This window comes from Barbatula barbatula (assembly GCF_947034865.1).
Source record: "Barbatula barbatula genome assembly, chromosome: 10".
NCBI lineage: Eukaryota > Metazoa > Chordata > Actinopteri > Cypriniformes > Nemacheilidae > Barbatula > Barbatula barbatula.
The window spans coordinates 10,077,848-10,098,728 of NC_136773.1; the positions used below are offsets into that span (position 1 = coordinate 10,077,848).

General features: G+C 42.9%; 2 protein-coding genes across 2 annotated transcripts; both read left to right on the forward strand.

Annotated features, from left to right (window-relative positions):
• The first annotated feature begins 3,613 nt into the window (after window positions 1–3,613).
• lbhl (LBH regulator of WNT signaling pathway, like) lies at window positions 3,614–16,800 on the forward strand. The gene is made up of 4 exons (XM_079465941.1): window positions 3,614–3,926; window positions 14,599–14,674; window positions 15,756–16,035; window positions 16,160–16,800. Exons 1-4 carry the CDS (start codon window positions 3,805–3,807, stop codon window positions 16,228–16,230), a joined length of 549 nt encoding a protein of 182 aa, XP_079322067.1. The 5' UTR covers window positions 3,614–3,804; the 3' UTR covers window positions 16,231–16,800.
• Window positions 16,801–17,153: 353 nt separating this feature from the next.
• On the forward strand, window positions 17,154–20,831 carry c5ar1 (complement C5a receptor 1). The gene is made up of 2 exons (XM_079465942.1): window positions 17,154–17,187; window positions 17,784–20,831. Exon 2 carries the CDS (start codon window positions 17,789–17,791, stop codon window positions 18,854–18,856), a length of 1,068 nt encoding a protein of 355 aa, XP_079322068.1. The 5' UTR covers window positions 17,154–17,187; window positions 17,784–17,788; the 3' UTR covers window positions 18,857–20,831.
• Window positions 20,832–20,881: the final 50 nt, after the last annotated feature.

Below are 20,881 nucleotides of genomic sequence, written 5' to 3' on the forward strand. Positions count from 1 at the left end.
CTGGTAGAGAGCAGCTGTGCGGATTAGTGTCGTCTGCTTGCGACAGCTTGAGTGTGAGAGAGGTAATTTGCTTGAGTGGAAGGTCTGTGCGTGTTTGAAGGAGGAGAGAGAGAGCAGGAGAGGAGAGAGGAGGGAGGGTACCGGTTCAGAGCGACGACAGGTGACGACACTTACATACTCCTCCTCCCTCAAAGACGCATTCATGTGTTTTAATGTATACTGTTTTTTTTGCTGTGTCAGGGTGAATCTGGGTTAATAAAGTACCGCATGGTTTGATAAAGAATGTTTCGTTCATTTTCTTAAAAAAAAACACAGAAAAGCATCACTATTAAGTTGTCCATACAATTGAAGTCAATGAGGTTCAGTGTTGTTTGGTTATCGACATTTTTCAAAATATCTTATTCTGCAGAAGATAAAAAGTCAATATCAAACCTAGTCCAACATATTTGGACAGTGAGCCTGGTTTGAGATGTAGTTTATTGGGTTTATAGTGAGTTTATGAGGCACAAACCATCGGCCGCCCTCACTGTGCTTTCCTGACGATCTTCTCCTCAATTTCTCCTCCTGCTTGTTACCATGACAACCGCACTGGAAATCGCACTATTACCTTTGCTCCGTATCGCTAGTTACGATTAAACATCCCAATTCTGAAATATATATTTTTCTAATTAGCAGTTTCATTAATAGAGAGATCAGAACAGATCTTTCTAAAGCCTGCAGTAGTTACAACACAGTATAAATTTTCATTAAGGTGTGGGCTGGCTGTTTTTGCTGGAAACTATTGATTTGATTCCGGTGCTGCTGTAACCAGAATAGTCATGAAGTTTGTCAGTCAAACAACATGTAGATCTTTAAAGCTGAACCAATAGTGATGAATATGTAAAACTAATTATGAAAGCTACTGTGACCACCAGCATCCCTGGCTGGGAACCAGTATCCACAACATACACTGGAGGGACACTATCAGGTAGGGACAAAGCTTTGGTGTCAGTGCACCTTTGTGTCTAAATCAAATGACATAGCTTTAAATATAGCTTTAACTTACAGTAAACGTTAGCTATTAGCCTACATACAGTATGTGGCATCTCATGTGAGCTTCATAATATTCAAGCCTATAGCTGAGACAACAGCCTATGGGTTGTAAGAGAGTAAAAAGACAGCACTTTATATCAAGCCCAATGAAATACATTTTTTCTTTAACATGATCAAAATAAAAAGGGACACTATTTTAGACGTTGTACAGTGGCGCTTCCTACTGGACACAAATTGCCTTATCAACCATATTTGGTTCCAAACCACCAACTATTATTGAATCATTATTCAAAATACAAAAGTGCTTAAACCTTTTTCCAGCTTTATAGAAAACAATTAAGCACAAACACAGCAGACAGGACGAAACAAGACACATAAATGAATAGAAAAGATCAAATACACGAGAAATGATACATGCCGTCACTGTCTCATCACCATTTGGCTGCCTTCATACTGTATGTGGTCATCTTTTTATGTCACAGGGCTGTGCATACAGATGATTCGGAGCCGGACCTGTCAGTCTCAGATCTCCTCAGGAACCTATATATAATATTCAAACAAGACTTAAACAAAGAAAATATATTTTCAAATGAACTGTCAATACATAAAATAATTTTATATTCGAAAATATATAGAATAATGCATTGTTTATATATGACAACATTACTATATTGAATAACACATAAGGAATTGTCGCTCTTTATAGATCTTAAACTTAACCAAGTGTCTAAATCCCAAACAAGGCTAAAGACTTTGAAATTGTAGAAGGGCTAGTATGATAAGATCTTCTGCCTTTGATAGTCTGGGAATTATGAAGTGATGCATTATAATCTAAGGCTCTAAAACATGAACTGCATTCGAAAGTATTTATGAAAATTTTGGAATACACGCTTATCTAAGCTTAATATTGCTGCGATGATAAAATTGATATGATCATCTGTCTTTGATCTAGTAAGCCCTAAACCTTTTACTGTGAAAAAGTCCCGTAAAAATGTAATGAAATATAAAAATAATTATTAAAAGTACATGTTTTCCCTGCTTTGTTGTAAATTAGTGTTCGGTCATTGGACAATGTGGACAGGTAAATTATGTGAAAAATCTGTAAAGATCGTTGTAACAAGTTAAATAAAAGGAGGGAAAGATGCTGCAACCGGCGAACATAAAACAACTTTTAATTAATTAATAAAAAGGCAAATAGACAGCCGACAGCCCCCTCACGGGCGACTGCCGGCGACACACACAAACAGAACATAAAGTCCAGGCGTGGTCCTCTCTCACATACGGTCCGGTCGCTCGTCCCCTTATGCTCCCGATCTCCTCCGTGATACTGCCTCACTACAATAGTACAATTTTGTAAAATGATACTTTTTTTAACAGTGATGGCATAGCCCTGCAGGGCACCCACCCAGTTATGAAACACAATAATTATTTCGTGCAGGTAAACACTGCATTATTAAACACTGGAAATCAAACAACAGATTTTGAAAGTAGTAGAAATTGGACAAATAGGAGTCAAGCCAAACTAATCATTGGTTAATTATTAGAATGACATAATCTATGCTTTTAAAAGCTACATTTAAGGACCATTGTGTCATTTTAAGCAGCATCTACTGGTGAGGATGCGAATTGCAACCAACGGCTCACTCCACCCCTCCTTTTCAAAGCATGAGCTTCTTTGCTAAAGGAGATAACGTATTTAGAAAACGCATTCTGTAGAGCAGTATTTCATTTTTATGTTATGGTGAATGAGCAGAGGAAGATATTCATAGCAAACTTGAGTATATTAGTGTGCTTCTGTAGTTTGTGTCTGTGGCAGTTCTTAACCATGGCAGTAGAGGGTGATCTTGTATTATATAAGGTGCAGCCAGACTTACTATATGTACATGACTAATGGTGGTGGATTCAAGATTGCATTAATAAACAATAAACAAAAACTGAGTTTAATTTAACAACAGTCTTAAATTTGATTGTGTGAAATTCTATATCCAGATAAAAACTAGGGGATAGTTCACCCAAAAATAAAAATGTTGTCATTTATTCACCATGTGTCATTTAGTCCTATCCTGTGTAGGACTATTTCTACTGTGGATCACAGAATAATGTATTTTGAGAAATGTGGTGTCCATACAATAGAGGTCAATGGGGCCCAATGTTGTTTGGTTTCCAACATTCTTCAAAATATCTTCTTTTGTGTTGTGCAGAAGAAAGAAAATAATACAGGTTTGGATAGCAAATTTGACCTCCATCATTGTAAGCGTAGGGACTACTGCCTTGGCTCATGCTATATATATCTATTAGCCCCTCCTTATCTGAATGTAATTCCCAGAATTCTCCAAATCCACTCAAAACAGACACGTTTAAAGTGTTTGATTGTCTAGCGGATGTTGAAGCAAGCCAGATGCCCGGAGAATTGGATGCCAGTACCACATGTTCGTGTGTGCGCACCTGTCACTTGTGCCAGACCCATTGCCTCCACCGCTCAACAGCTCCCTGCTATGATGTCACAAGCCGGGTTACACTAATCAACATAGACACTAATCCAGATCTTCTATAAAGCGCTTTTCCTCTTCATGAGGGACACCGAGAGAGACAGGGGAGGATAAAGGGAGCAAGGGATGGGGAAAAAATAGACGACTGCATGATGTTCAGTGGCGTGACTTACTTTGGAATATTTTAAGAGTGAACACAGTTTTTCCCTTCACTGACCCACAGCGGAGTTGCATAGATCGTGCACTCACAACAGGGATCACACTGGAGGGACAGTGCCCCCAAATGGGGCCTGCTGAGGGGCAGTGCTGTGGGAGCTGCGCCCCTTTGCCCCCTATTATCATACCAAGCATGGCCAGCATGGAGCTTTGCACCGCCCAAGATGAAGGATGCTTTCCCTCAGATGGGTAGGACCTCATAGAAATGTTTTGTGAGCTGCGGATGTGTTTGTTTGTGTTGCATTTGGTGTCTAAGGTTTCTGCATGTGTGCATTGAGAAATTTCACAACATTACACAACTTGTAGCCTTATGGCACATGTTAACTAATGCCGTTCTTGCTCTGTAAATCTTTTAATGGAAAAAATGTTCAGGCATGATTACCTGTAAGTAAAATATACTGTATATAAAAATGGTCACACTTCAGTATAGGGGGCAATACTCGCTATTGACAAACCATTAATTACAACTTTAATAAACTCTTCATTTGTTGCTTATTAATAGTTAGTAAGGTAATTTTTAGGTTAGGGTATTGGGAAGAATTCTGGATGTAGAGTATGGACGTGCAGAATATGTGCTTTAAAGCACTAATAAACAGCCAAATCAACAATAATAGGCATGCTAATAATAACTAGTTAATAGTGAGAATTGCCCCTATACTGAAGTGTTACTAAAACTATATAATAAATAGCAATAGTAAAAAATTATGATATTAGAAATAATAAATATTAAGGTAATCGTCAATAAATGTTAATTGTCAATTTAAAATATTACATATACTTCAATGATTGAACTATCGTTATAATACTTTTTTAATATTTAAGAAAATAAAAAGACATCAAAATATTGTCACAGTAATTTGATAACTCAACAAAAACACATCAACATTGCCTCTGTTTTTCCATTCTTGGTAGGTCCTTATGTTGATTTTTTTCATTCTCAACGTACCTTTAATCTTAACATTTCAGCAATGTGAACGTTTTAAAATGAATGATTTTCAGTGGGTCAAAAAAAGAATAAACCCAATCGTTATAAACTAACCCATGGGTTGTTGTAGCCCAAAATGCTGGGTTGTTTTAACACAAAAGGTTGGGTTTGTTCCCTTGGTTGTTAAATGTTTTGAGAGAGAGACTACAGTATTTATATTTGACATTCAAACCCCAGATCTCTGCAAGTGCTCTGCTCTTCACACCCTTGTTTACACTTAAGCTTTTCTCACTTTTACCTCCACATCTTCAACCTGTGAGGCAACAGGAGTATCAGGAGCCATCTGTTCTGTCAGCTTGTTAAGGTTTTACCACTGACGGGGGGGGGGGGGGGGGGGGGGGGCTGGATTACACTGTTACCACAGAGACCTGAGCAGATATGTGACGTACATGGGTTGAACATGTGAATTTTGTCACAGGGGTTAACAGTATATTTATCCTTTTCCCTGTATGTCACTTTAAAATCATCAGTTCTGGCCTTTAGTCTGCTCTGTAATACTTCGAATCTGAAGTATCTCCTACTGTAATAAAATCATTTTAAAGCAATAATCTTGAAATCCATGCTTCATGTTTATTTGTGCATTTGGCTGTGTGCTTCAGGATCAGCTGTTAAAGTATTTTTTTTTTTTAAATTGTCAAGCACATCAGATATGCCGTAACCCACAACTCTTTAGGTGTTACATCGACCTGCACTTTCAATGTTATGTGTAATAACTTTCCATGTTGTTTTGCGAAATAACTCTATCTGCAGGTCACAGCTTCTAACGTTTCCATCTCAGATCGCTTAGGTTGATAAATACACACACACACACACACACACACACACATAGAATGTTCCTAGTGAGTGCAAGAAAAATAAAGAGAGATTTACTTGGAGAATATAAACAGATTTGGAACAAAAAAAGTGAATTCAAGTTCACAGGTATGTGTAATTTTATCGTTCGCAAACAGGCTATGAAAAAAAAAGGAATAAAGATCAAATATGCATCACGAAGTCTTCTTTGGCCACTTCCCTCTTTGTGCTGACACTTCAGCTATGTTCATCCGCTATTAAAAAAAACTATTTCTGCTTATGGGCATTTCTGCAACTACAGGCATTTTTGAATCTATGAAACCCCCTAAATGTATTTACATTTTAAGTCTGTAATACTTATAAAATGGTCAAATTGCATGAGCCATTTAGATTGAAACTTTGAAAATGTGGCGCGGTAAAAGTTTAATATTGCAGCTAACTGGCAGCTAGCAAGCTGCATGAGTTTTGACTCTTAGCATCTTAATATACATGTGTTAAACATAAATATACATACATTTTTAAATGTAGTTCAAAGTACAGAATTGTAAAAATGTATGGTAAGGACACACAATAAAAACTGACACAGATAAAGCACAGATTATATTTACCTTTTGTTTTGGGGATGTTGTGAGTGAGGTAGTGAGGTTGCCTAATCTGTTAGCAATGTGCTCATGTGGTAATTTTGTATACTTGTGGAAACTATACTTTGATAATGTCATGACACTGAGACTAGGAAGATTCGGAGACTCAGATGCAGGGCAAACAAGAGATGTTTATTGAACAAGGCAGATAATCCACTCTGGCACCAGCCTGGAGACACAACCGCGTAAACCCGGCGGGGAGGGGTCTCGACCCGTCGCGACCTACGGGAGAACACGAAACCCACTACGGGAGAACAGGAACGGAGAATCCGTAGAAACCACGGGAGTCCGCGGGGAGATGACTCGACCCGACGGCACTCACGGGAGAGCTGCTTGAAGACCCAGACCGGGAGAAGTTCTAGATGCGGAAAAGGCGCACGGCGGGGAAAGCCTCGACCCGTCGGCCAGCCAAACGAGAGATGCGGGTTGAGTGAAGGTGAGCCAGCACCGTGCAAAGCACGAAGGTCCAGAGCGTCAACGCAAACTAATGGGCAAACAAAAACAAAACTTGCAAGCAAGAGAGCAGAACTATGAACACTATGACTAGACTAAGAAAATAAATAACAAGACTGTGACTATGACTTTTACTAAGACGATGACAAGAGGAGCCAGGAACGAAAGTAACACATACAATGATCTGACAAAGAACGAGAGGACAAGAGGGACTAAATAGAGGGGAACTAAACAGCGGGGACAAGCTACAGGTGAGAATTAATTAATCACTAATGGGAACGAGTTAAAGGGGCATGAGAGAATGAATGAGTGGTAAAGTGATCGTGATGGAAACCCGGTGCCGGGAAAGCCTAGCGGAGACACGGAGGGCGGGGCAAATGACGTAGACACCGAACACGTGCGGAGCTGTCAAAACAGCTCCCCACGAGTTCGACAACAATAACACAGTACACACAACCAAGACAAGGCTAGGATCACGACAGTATCCCCCCCCACCGGCATCACATGACGCCTAAGGAGGGGGCTTACCTTTCCTCCGGTGAAAATCCACAATGAGCGACCGGTCCAGAATGTTGCGAGACGGCACCCAACACCTCTCCTCTGAACCATAACCCTTCCAGTCCACCAAATACTGGTGCTCCCGGCCCCGCCGACGTACATCCAACAGCCTCCTGACGGTGTAAGTCGGTGTACCATCCACGAGACATGGGGGAGAAGGGGAGGGGCGTTTACTAGCTGGATTGAGGGGGGAAATGACAACAGGCTTGACCCTGGAAACATGAAAAACAGGGTGAACACAACCAAGGTTAGGAGAAAGCTTAAGCCGGATGGCCACCGGATTAACCACCTTGGTGATACGGAATGGCCCAATGAACCTGGGTGCCAACTTCCGAGAGGGCACCCGAAGAGGAAGTTCCAAAGTGGAGAGCCATACCCGCTGACCACACACATAGGTCGGGGGAGAGGTCCGGTGCCGATCGGCCGCTGTCTTGGTTCTCTGAGAGGTTCGGGCCAGAACCCCTCTGGCCCTCGTCCAGGTGCGACGACAGCACCGAACGAAGGCCAGAGCATAGGGAACCGCAGCGTCAAGCTCCTTAGAGGGGAACAAAGGCGGTTGGTAACCCACAGAACATTCAAAGGGGGACATACCTGAGAAGGGCTGTGTTGCTCCCTCCAGCCAGTGACGCCACTCACCCAAAGCCAGCCGAACCGCCAAAAGCTCCCTGTTACCTATGTCGTAGTTCGCTCGGCAGGGCTGAGGCGATGAGAGTATAAGGCACAAGGATGCACCTTCCCATCCTGACTAGACCGCTGAGACAGAACCGCGCCTACTCCGACATCGACGCATCAACTTCGACAATGAACTGGCGTTCAGGTTCTGGAAAACAAAGCACAGGAGCAGAGACAAAACGGGACCTTAAGTTATCAAAGGCTACCTGTGCTAGGGCATTCCATCTGAACGCAACCTTGGTGGAAGTTAATGCTGTGAGCGGGACGGCAATCTGGCCGAAACCCCGGATGAATCGCCTGTAAAAATTGGCGAAACCCAGGAACCGCTGAAGAGCCTTACTAGAGTCGGGAACGGGCCACTCGGCGACGGCTCTGATCTTGGCAGGATCAGGGTTAATGCCCTTGGGAGAAACTAAATAGGCAAGGAACGAAACTGAGACAGCATGGAATTCGCACTTCTCCGCCTTGACAAAAAGTTGATTCTCTAATAAACACTGGAGAACCTCTCTAACGTGTCGGGTGTGTTCCTGGAGAGAACGGGAAAAAATCAGAATGTCATCCAGGTACACAAACACAAAGCGATTAAGCATGTCGCCCAACACGGCATTGACGAGGCCCTGGAAAACGGCAGGAGCATTGGTCAAACCGAAAGGGAGAACTCTATACTCAAAATGTCCCGAAGGTGTATTAAATGCCGTCTTCCACTCATCCTCCCGGATACGAACCAGGTGATAGGCATTGCGTAGGTCTATCTTAGTAAAGACCTGAGCTCCCTGCAAGAGTTCGAAAGCGGTTGACATGAGAGGTAAGGGGTATTTATTCTTAACAGTAATCTCATTCAAACCTCGATAATCAATGCATGGACGCAAAGAGCCGTCCTTCTTCTGGACAAAGAAGAATCCAGCACCTGCCGGGGAGGAGGAGTGGCAAATGAGTCCAGTCTGTAGGCTTTCCTGGATATACTTGTCCATCGCTTCTCTCTCCGGAGCGGACAATGAATAGAGACGCCCCTTGGGCGGAGAAGTGCCTGGAAGGAGGTCAATGGCGCAGTCAAAGAGGCAATGCGGAGGAAGTGAGGTGGCTCGCGACTTACTGAACACCGGACTCAAATCGTGATATTCCTCCGGGACCCCAGACAAGTCAGGGCTGTCAACCTGCAACACAGAAGACACACAGACAGGAGACGGGGCAGCGCCCAAACAAGACACGTGACAAGGGCTCCAGGCTAACACAGAATTCTTAACCCAATCAATGTGAGGATTGTGCTGTGACAACCAGGGATGCCCTAATATGAGAGGGGTATTGGGGGAATCGAGGATGTACAGCTCAATACTCTCACAATGATTTCCAGAAAGAAAAAGTCTTACGTGAGGAGTGACGTGAGTAATAGTGGCGAACGGGAGTCCTGCTAACGTCTGGACCGAAATGGGCTGGACGAGAGGCTTAATGGGAATCCTCCACAAGGCAGCGATGGTGGAATCAAGAAAGCTACCCTCTGCACCCGAGTCGAGAAGAGCCTTGATACGTGCCTCGACGCGAAGGCAGAGGTTGGTTAGAGGGCAGCAATCTCATCCGCGATGACCAGATTTACCCCGTCCAGGAACCGAGCCCGAAGAGCTCCCTCATTCCAGTCGCAAACAGCCGCCAAGGTCTGGAACTTTATGGAGTAGTCCGTAAAAAGGACTCCGCCCCTGAGACAAATGTGAGAGCTGAGCGGCCGCCTGATCCCCCTGGGCTGAACGGTCAAAAAGTCTCGTCATCTCCGCCCGAAAGCGCATGAAGGAGGGACAACACGAAGCCCCAGCGTCCCACATGGCCGTTCCCCACTCTCTAGCTCGACCCGTCAACAGAGTCAAGACGAATGCCACTCTGGACTCTTCAGTAGCGTAGCGACGAGGCTGGAGAGAGAAGCAAGCGCGCACTGGGAGAGGAAAGGACGGCAGGCACTGGGCTCTTCATCGAAAGTCGGAGGACTGTTGACATGGGGCTCTGTCTCGGCTAGATGTCCCCGTGCCGCAGGCTCGGGAGAAGCGCGACTCACCGCTAGTTCTCTGCGTAGTTCTGTGACCAGTGCTGCTAATTCCGTGACTTGACTAGCAAGAACTCCCACATCTTGAGCCGTGACATTTAGGCGAGTGACTTGCTGTCCGAGAGCAACTCCCTGCTGCTGGATGGTATTGCGGAGCGGATCCATCCCCGCTGAGTCTCCGGTGTGGTCAGATCGTTCTGTCATGACACTGAGACAAGGAAGATTCGGAGACTCAGATGCAGGGCAAACAAGAGATGTTTATTGAACAAGGCAGATAATCCACTCTGGCACCAGCCTGGAGACACAACCGCGTAAACCCGGCGGGGAGGGGTCTCGACCCGTCGTGACCTACGGGAGAACACGAAACCCACTATGGGAGAACAGTAACAGAGAATCCGTAGAAACCACGGGAGTCCGCGGGGAGATGACTCGACCCGACGGCACTCACGGGAGAGCTGCTTGAAGACCCAGACCGGAAGAAGTTCTAGATGCGGAAAAGGCGCACGGCGGGGAAAGCCTCGACCCGTCGGCCAGCCAAACGAGAGATGCGGGTTGAGTGAAGGTGAGCCAGCACCGTGCAAAGCAGGAAGGTCCAGAGCGTCAACGCAAACTAATGGGCAAACAAAACTTGCAAGCAAGAGAGCAGAACTATGAAGACTATGACTAGACTAAGAAAATAAATAACAAGACTGTGACTATGACTTTTACTAAGACGATGACAAGAGGAGCCAGGAACGAAAGTAACACATACAATGATCTGGCAAAGAACGAGAGGACAAGAGGGACTAAATAGAGGGGAACTAAACAGCGGGGAAAAGCTACAGGTGAGAATTAATTAATCACTAATGGGAACGAGTTAAAGGGGCATGAGAGAATGAATGAGTGGTAAAGTGATCGTGATGGAAACCCGGTGCGGGGAAAGCCTAGCAGAGACACGGAAGGCGGGGCAAATGACGTAGACACCGAACACGTGCGGAGCGGTCAAAACAGCTCCCCACGAGTTCGACAACAATAACACAGTACACACAACCAAGACAAGGCTAGGATCACGACCGATAAAATGTCCCAATAAAAGCTGTTTTTGTTATTGTAAGGACTCAAAAGTGTGGGACAGGCACATTTTCTTTATAATGATCAGTAAATAATAAAAAAAAATCACAATGCTGTAAATACGTATATTAAATAATTGCTTTTGAAATAAGGTCAAATTGTAATTCCAGGAACTTATTTGAAGTATTTTAACATTGTGACCGGAGTTGTGGGATATGAACAAAAATGGTGTTCGAACCTATACATGTTTTTTATTTTAATTCACATAAATCCTTTATTATATTTTTTGTCAGGGTGTGTAATGACACTGTGACTTTATTTATAAATATGACACATTTTTACATAAATCCAAAATTTCACAACTGGGACTTAAGTGCCGCAGTTGCAGAAACACCCGAATATAAAAATACAAATTGCTAATATTGTGCATTTTCTTCCAAGTAATTGAAAAGGCAAAATATGTATTTTCAACTTGACAACTTAATGCCCTCCCTGTTATGAACTGTGACGGAGAACCCAATTGCAGGCAGCGAAACGGGGATGAAGGGGTTAACAAGGACTTAAAGACTTAATATAAAACAGAAAACAAAAACCCACGAGGGGGTATCAAGACAGTACACAATAACTAACACCATAAACTGAAAACTAAACACTCACAAAGACTAGCATAAACTTCAAAGATTCTGCCACGACAAGGCTTAGGACAGGGTAACAAGTACAGGCATACAAGTACAACGAACGAGCACAAGACAATAGACAAGAGGGCATTAAATAGGGGAACAAACACAGGATAATTACTAAGGGGCAGGTGAAGGTAATGAAACACTAATGGGAAGGCTAACGAGACAAAAGGGCGGGAAACACTGACGAGACACGAGAAAGCACATGGCATGTCAGAATCAAAACAAAACCATGTCTTTCTCACACAAAACCTAAGGCTATGCCATGACTCTGCTGCAAGACCAAGAATAAACATGACATGATAGCGGAATCATGACATAAGCCCCCCCTAAAATGAACACCTCCAGGTGTTCATCAAGGGGTAGACTAACAAGACAGGGCAGACTGGGACAACGACAAGACAAGGCAAAACATGGAAAACAAGATTAAGGGCAGACAAGCAAAAATTACAAAGGGGTTGGGGTGACATAATAAAAATAACAAACAAGGGAGGTGGGGAGGGGGAACAACCGAGTTCATGGGGGGAACAAAAGAGTCCATGGGAGGAAGTCCAAAGGGTGTGGGACATGGGGGAACAGTTCTTGTCCCTGGCGCTCGGAAGCGCGGAGTCCCAGGGGACTAAGGGGACACCCTGGGGGGCGGCGCTCGAGCGCGAAGTCCCCGGCAGGGCGGGACTTGACGCCGGCTGGAAGGCCGGCAGGGCGGGACTTGACGCCGGCTGGAAGGCCGGCAGGGCGGGACTTGACGCCGGCTGGAAGGCCGGCAGGGCGGGACTTGACGCCGGCTGGAAGGCCGGCAGGGCGGGACTTGACGCCGGCTGGAAGGCCGGCAGGGCGGGACTTGACGCCGGCTGGAAGGCCGGCAGGGCGGGACTTGACGCCGGCTGGAAGGCCGGCAGGGCGGGACTTGACGCCGGCTGGAAGGCCGGCAGGGCGGGACTTGACGCCGGCTGGAAGGCCGGCAGGGCGGGACTTGACGCCGGCTGGAAGGCCGGCAGGGCGGGACTTGACGCCGGCTGGAAGGCCGGCAGGGCGGGACTTGACGCCGGCTGGAAGGCCGGCAGGGCGGGACTTGACGCCGGCTGGAAGGCCGGCAGGGCGGGACTTGACGCCGGCTGGAAGGCCGGCAGGGCGGGACTTGACGCCGGCTGGAAGGCCGGCAGGGCGGGACTTGACGCCGGCTGGAAGGCCGGCAGGGCGGGACTTGACGCCGGCTGGAAGGCCGGCAGGGCGGGACTTGACGCCGGCTGGAAGGCCGGCAGGGCGGGACTTGACGGGACCACCGGGACCACCGGACTTGACGGGACCACCGGGACCACCGGACTTGACGGGACCACCGGGACCACCGGACTTGACGGGACCACCGGGCTTGACGGGACCACCGGGACCACCGGACTTGACGGGACCACCGGGACCACCGGACTTGACGGGACCACCGGGACCACCGGACTTGACGGGACCACCGGGACCACCGGACTCCGAGCCGCCCTCCGTTGCCTCTTCTTCAGCCGAGCCACCCGCCTGGTGGTCGGCTGCAGGCATGATGTGAATGGGAGTAACATGGGTTCGATGAGGTCGCCGACTCCGAACGCGCTGCGGCAGTTATCCACACGGCGTCGAAGTCCAACGGCCTCATCGCCCTCATCTCCGAGCGAGAGAGTGGCTCTCTGAGACCAGAGTTGAATAGCACCGCCAGCTCCCTCTCCCCGAAGACGCCCTGCCAAGCTATGTCCAGGAATCTCTCCACATACTCGTCCACAGTCTCACTTCCTTGGCGAAGACTGCAAAGTCTGCGGGCCAAGCTGGAACGGTTAGTGTCCATGCTGCTGCTGCCTACTGGGTTCAGTTCGGGCTCGTTCGTTCTGTTATGAACTGTGACGGAGAACCCAATTGCAGGCAGCGAAACGGGGATGAAGGGGTTAACAAGGACTTTAATAATATAAAACAGAAAACAAAAACCCACGAGGGGGTATCAAGACAGTACACAATAACTAACACCATAAACTGAAAACTAAACACTCAACTGGAACTCAACTATAAAGACTAAACAAACACTCACAAAGACTAGCATAAACTTCAAAGATTCTGCCACGACAAGGCTTAGGACAGGGTAACAAGTACAGGCATACAAGTACAACGAACAAGCACAAGACAATAGACATGAGGGCATTAAATAGGGGAACAAACACAGGATAATTACTAAGGGGCAGGTGAAGGTAATGAAACACTAATGGGAAGGCTAACGAGACAAAAGGGCGGGAAACACTGACGAGACACGAGAAAGCACATGGCATGTCAGAATCAAAACAAAACCATGTCTTTCTCACACAAAACCTAAGGCTATGCCATGACTCCGCTGCAAGACCAAGAATAAACATGACATGATAGCGGAATCATGACACTCCCATGCAACGTGATGTTACAGTGCAACAACCACAGATATTAAAGTTAAGCATTGCGTAATGCAAATTACAAAGAGAAATGGTTGGGAGAATACAAATATTGTGTAATATTTTTGAAGCAGTAACATTAGTTTTAATGTCTGAAATAATATCCCATAATGCAATGCTTTCCTCTGTCTCTCATATAAAATGACTATAAGAGAACATAATCCATTTTGATATAATCGTATACGCATCCAGTAATCCGGTTCTCTGCCTTCCAACGCAGTTGCTTGAGAGTGAAACGATTAGTAGCAGGTCAGCTGGGATCAGCAGCAGTTAGTAAATCCTACACGCTTTGTTTCTTAGTATTGTGATGTTGAAAACACACTGAACAGTCCACAGTTCTGCAGCGTCACTCTCCACGATTAAGATTCCCGAGAATAACTGAAATTGTTAATTTAGTTTGTTTCAATTATTAATCTTGTTTTGTGCATGCATGGTATCATGGGAAATGAATGATTTAGAACACATCTGTCTCTATGTTTTTATGTGCATGGGCATCTTTGTATTGAATGTCACACAAACACATTTCCATTGACAATTTTCTAATCCAACAGATTGATGGGGGAAACAGAAGCACAGGCCATGGAGGAATTTCCAGTACAGAGAAAAGGTGACAGACTGCCCTTTCAGGTAAAAAAAGCATCCCCTTCTTTGCTGGGAGATTTGTGTTAATATGTGTATATTCATTTTTGTATTTTAATTCATACAGGTGGCTCAAATAAAACTTTTTATGCATATCAAATATTTGCGGGGTCTGTATGCAGTGTACAGTGGAACCTACAGTCATAGTTCACCCAAAAATTTAAATTCGGTCATCATATATTCACCCTCTCTTCATTTCAAACCTGTATGACTTTCTTTCTTCCAAAAGGAGCTGAACAGTGCCGGAAACCCATTCACGTATGGACACAAAGCCAATGCTAGTTAATGGGTGTCGTTGCTCTTTTACCAACTTTTTTCAAAATATCTTCTTCTGTGTTCTGCGGAAGAAAGTCATACAGGTTTCAAATGATAAAAGGGTGAATAAATGATGATTTTCTAACCATCACTTCAAGCCATAATGCTTAAATGTGTTTTTATTCTTCTGAAATGTTTTCCAGTCATTTTAAAGGGGTCTAAGTAATGTTACCGATTTATTTAAATTCAATCAACAATTTGGCAACTATAAAATGTTTTGGCACTTAGGAGCCATGAAATAAAATGTATAACCTGCTATTCTGCTACAGATGGTGTTTTTAAGAAGAGAGTATAACGCACTGCTCGAATTGAATCATGTCAACCATGGGATGTTTTTTCTTGGGTTGGACCAAAAAAGTAAACTAATTTTACAATATATTTAAAATAGTAAATCATTTATTTTAAATATTTACCATATCTTAATTGTCAATTTTTAGATTTGTCATTATTGTTATTTAAAAAAAAATTACAATTACCCTCAGATAATTAAAAAGAATAATAATGACAAATCAAATGTGTGCAGAGAAATGGTAAATAACGCTTTACGGGGGCCCCGGATACCTCAGCCCCCCTTAAATCGAGCAATGCTATAGACTATTCATTTAATGCTATAGACTATACATATAAAAATGTATTTCATTTATAAAAAAGTTGATTTTGTCAATATTTAGAAGTGGCTACAAATCTTTAATGTCAATTGTAGTTCTGTTTGCATGTATATACCATTCAAGTGTTTTTCCTCATAATTTTGCAGATCTTCCCAGATCCAGTGGAGGTAGTTTTGGGACAGGAGGGTACTCTAACCTGCATTCAACAGGGGAAAGAGCGTCTGCCGTCTATTGTGGTGGAGCCTACAGATGTTAGTGAGGTGGAGAGCGGTGAGCTCCGCTGGCCCCCAGAAGACATGGACTTTGATGAAGATGAAGATCTGTTCCTGGAACAGTGCATCCCACCTGCTAACATCGCAGACTGGGGGGAGGAAGATGAAGAAAGCTCTGTCGTTGAAAACCACCAGCAGACCATATCTTTATTAGGTATTTTGCCTTCCTTAACCAGTCATGTGCTCACTTACTCGCTGGAGATTGAAAAATCGGATGTATTATGAAACATTCATTAACTGTCATAACTAAACTGGCATCTTTGACTATCTATGTGCAGATCTTCAGACGGATGACTTTAGGGACGACACCCCGACACTGCCTCCAGAGAGTGCTTCGGCTCTTAACTAAACCCTGCCGACTGCTCAGGGCCTGACCCTAATAACCTGTTAAACCCAGCATTGTCGTGTCTGACCAAGGAGATATGCATGAAAATATAACTTGAGGATGCTTTCCTGATCATCTCACAGAGATTCAAACTAACTTATGTTCAAAATGAGTTACATGACCAAACACACATGAGAGTGTGTGGCTGTGATAGTTCACAGGATGACTTCAACTTTGACACTTTATCTAAAGAACGGAAAGCATAAACCTGTAAAAAAAAATGACTGCACTCGCCATTAAAAAATATGTGCAAAGCAGTAGATTGCATATAGTCGTTTTACAACTTTTCCTAATGTTTTCCATTTGTTTATCGTTTTAGAATGAACATCATGTTTAAACACTTGCTGTCAGAATGCATTGATTTATATTATTAAGTTGTTACAGTATATTTCAAAATTTTACACACGCTCAGCGTAATACCAAATCTAAACTCGCAATCAAAAAAGGGAAGAAACATCATGGCAACCACATGATCTGTAAAACAGCATTTATGGAGACAATGCAATAAACAAACTAAGCGAAGTTTTCTTTTCTACTTATTTTTCTTTTTTTTGTGTTCACCATCTAAATGAAAACAGAACCACAACCATTACTGCAATATAATTCATATTATTACACAATTTGCTGTGTTTAAAAGACATTATAATTATTAAATACAAATTCTGGGACTTTACAGCAGTGAATCGTATTGCAGTTAGGATAAATGAATAGGTAGTTTGACTGTTATTCAAAATGTAAGATAACGAAATATGTAAGTAACCAGCTGTACGGGCAACAAAAAGTGCTTACACAACATAATTAAGGAAAGGAGTTTTGAACACATCATTGTGCAACCGTTTCCTGGTAGTTTCACAGCTATATAGACTGTTACATCCAGTTTTAAAGCCAGACGCACCACTTCACTGACACAAATTCTAAGAGGTAATGTGTTTGATTTTTAAATATTTGATGATATTAGTACTTATGTTTTTTATAATAATTATAATAATAAATAGGGCTGTAAATTGATCAATCGCATCCAGAATAAAAGTTTGTGTTAACATAATATATACCTGTGTACTATACATATTAGATCATTTTGCATAAACAAATATTTAGGAAATATTAAAATTAATTTATTTATATTTACCAATAATTTGAAATATATATAAATATTTATAAATGTGTATATTTTATATTTTTCTTAAATCTATTGATTATGAATACAAAATTAATATGCACAGTACACAGACATATATTATGTAAAACAAACTTTTATTCTGGATGCGATAAATTGCAATTCATTGTTTGACAGCCCTAATAATAAATATATTTTTTTAATAGTCAGACATTGTTTAATGACTATTTATTGAGAAAATATGTTTATTTATAACACTGTGTTTGGTAATGCAAATTTTAATAGATGAAAACATATTTTGCTTTGTTTTTTGTCATAATTCAATCATCGTATCAAAGTTAGAAATACCAGTATCATGTCAACACTAATATCTATCTCAAATTTTTTCATCATTTTACAGCTAAAATGGAGGACGGTGACTACGTGATTACTTTAGACCACAATTATACCAACTGTTGGTTAGGAAACTGCTCCTATGTGGTGAATCCCGATGAGATCTCTGTCATAGGTGCACGCCACTGGTTCGCTCTGATCTGCTACAGCATCGTCTTCCTGCTGGGTGTCCCGGGCAACTGCCTGGTGGTGTGGGTGACTGGATTCAGAATGCCAAACTCGGTCAACGCACAGTGGTTTTTAAACCTGGCCATAGCCGATCTGTTGTGTTGTTTATCTTTGCCTCTGCTGATGGTACCGCTCGCTCAAGACCAAGACTGGCCCTTTGGTCCTCTGGCATGCAAAATACTACACGGCCTGTTCTACTCCATGATGTACTGCAGTGTTCTGCTCTTGGTTGTGATCAGCTTGGATCGTTTTCTGTTGGTGACCAAGCCCGTGTGGTGCCAGAACCGGAGAAATCCAAAGATAGCCCGTTGCGTCTGTTTGGCCATTTGGCTGCTGGCTCTCTTGGGTAGCTCTCCACAGTTTGCTCACATGACAGAAGAGGTACAAAGTGAGACTAAAACATTGTGTGTTAGTGTGCATCATAGCATGGGTCAAGCCTGGGCTGTGACTGTGTCTCGATGTTTACTGTCCTTTGTGTTACCTTTCATGATCATCTGTGTCAGCCACTGGAAGGTTTACCATAGGACAAGGTACGGCCAGGGCCAACGGGGCAATAACAAGTCGGCCCGGACACTGCGTGTCATCCTTGCTTTGGTGTTAAGCTTCTTTCTGTGCTGGATCCCTCTGCACATCGTGGATCTCCTTCAATTGATAACATACAAAACATCACCTCAGTTACGAGCCGACATAAAATTAGGCCACGTGCTAGCGCTTTGCTTGGCTTACTTTAACAGCTGCATGAATCCTCTACTCTACGTGTGTCTTGGCCGAGGTTTCAAGGAAAATCTGATATCCTCCCTGCGTAGCGTGCTCTTCTTTGCGTCCGAGGCCCCGTCCAATCGAATGAACTTGACTGGAAGCAGTAAAACCACCACCACAGATGGACAATCTTGCAGGGAGAAGCCTGTGTGAAGCCTTGCATGGACAAATGGTCAAATAGTCTAAATTCTCAATAGTCAATATGACAACCTGGACTCCATCTTTGTTTCATGGGTTCTCAAGGCGGGGTTCTTTTTAACAACATTTTATTAACTACATATACATTTAAAGACATGAGGCTCTTAGGAGATATGCTATAACAATGTTAAGGCCGCGAGCCTCGGAGAATCACATCCAACCAAATGCTCTACGCAGTTGACGCAGTTTGATTCGCTTAAAGACTTTTATATATCAAAATATAGATTACTAGATCGATCACAACCACATTAAACAAAAAGGTTTTGTTTCTATACCTGTAATTTTAAATATATTTTATTTTAACATTTGCAGATGCGCCATCTCAGCAGTTGAGATGTTAAGACATGTTTGATCTTCTCCTAGCTGTTGGTTTAGCTTATGCCGTTGAATGCTTTGATTTTGATTGATTTTTTCCTTGTTTAAATATAACTTTTATTTACTAATTTAAAATATTTACATGTAGCTGCATAGGTCATTCATCCCTTCAACTGCACTGCAAGCCAACCAACCAAACCTGGGATCATCTAGTGAGCTCCAGACGGTTTGTTTTGGTTAAACAAAATGCTTCATTATTATTTTACAACTGAATATATGCTGAGTAATATCACTTGAATTCAATTCAATTTTATATATATAGCGCTTTTCACAATTTGCATTGTTCCAAAGCAGCTTTACACACACAAAAAAAGGTAAAACACAGTACATGAATAGTTTAACTTGTTATATAAGCACCAATAATATCTAATGTCAGCAGTCTCACGGGGGTTTATTTTGCATTAAGTAAATGCGTGGCTCTCAAGAAGTGTCTTTAATCTAGATTTAAATTGGACGAGTGTGTCTGATCCTGGAAAAATATCAGGAAAGCTATTCCAGAGTTTAGGTGCTACGTATGAGAAAGCTCGACCCCCTTTGGTGGATTGAGTTATTCTAGGTATTATCAAAGGTCCTAAGTTTTGAGATCTTAGAGAGCGTGATGGGTTGTAGTGTGATAAGCTCTGTTAGGTAGGTAGGGGCTAAACCCTTTAAGGCTTTATAAGTGATTAAAAGAACTTTAAAATCAATACGATACTTAATGTGTAGCCAGTGAAGGGTTGATAACATTGGGGTTATGTGATTGTATTTTCTGGACCTGGTTAGAACTATGGCAGCTGCGTTCTGAACTAACTGTAGTTTGTTTATTGATGATGCAGGACAACCAGCTAGTAGCGCATTACAGTAGTCAAGTCTTGAGGTCATAAATGCATGAATAAGCTTCTCCGCGTCAGCAACACTTGAATACTTGAACCTTGATTTTCATTGTAAACTTCTAACCTCGAGAAAATAAAAGAACAACATGGCGCAGAGCCGCATGAGGTTTAACACTATTGAGGCGAAAGTAAAAGGGACGGATTCCTTTTCTCGAAACACAAAACACCACTCTCATGTGTGTTTGCTATCTGAACAAGACAGTGAAAAGACATACAAGTCTAAAACTAAAGCTTGGAATTTACATACAAAGAACTGAAATCTCCCAAAATGTGCATGAACTTGCCAAACCAGAGCTCAGTAAAGAGCAAAAGTATTAACTTGTGCTTGTGATTTAGTGAATGATTGTAAAAAAGGCTACATTCACCATAATTAGACCAAAAGGGACCCAGTGGAACAACAAAATGGTTAATGTTTACGTAATGCAGTTGGTTGGGAAATTTGGCCATGAGTTAGCAACCATTATTTCCCAATCAGCATTTTTTTCTATTGCCAGGGCTACAAAAGGCAGTTATATAGAACATAGAAACTGGAAACAGAAGGTATCGCAATTAAAAAATGATCCTCAACCACTTTTTGCTTATACTATATGTTAATGGAGAATATGATAATCATGTTGTGTAGTTTACTCTGGTTTTTTTTTGTTAATAGATCAGAAACATGAAATAAAAAAGGTTTGTAGTTCTGTTTCTAGCCTACATTCATTTACACTCTGAGACACACTAAACGAATAAA

Excerpts from the sequence above, each read along its gene's own strand:
- lbhl (XM_079465941.1), top strand. The coding sequence starts at position 3,805 with ATGGGGCCTGCTGAGGGGCAGTGCTGTGGGAGCTGCGCCCCTTTGCCC. Across the intron at positions 14,675-15,755 it reads GTGACAGACTGCCCTTTCAG|ATCTTCCCAGATCCAGTGGA; the intron begins GTAAAAAAAGCA and ends ATAATTTTGCAG. Across the intron at positions 16,036-16,159 it reads GCAGACCATATCTTTATTAG|ATCTTCAGACGGATGACTTT; the intron begins GTATTTTGCCTT and ends ATCTATGTGCAG.
- c5ar1 (XM_079465942.1), top strand. The coding sequence starts at position 17,789 with ATGGAGGACGGTGACTACGTGATTACTTTAGACCACAATTATACCAAC.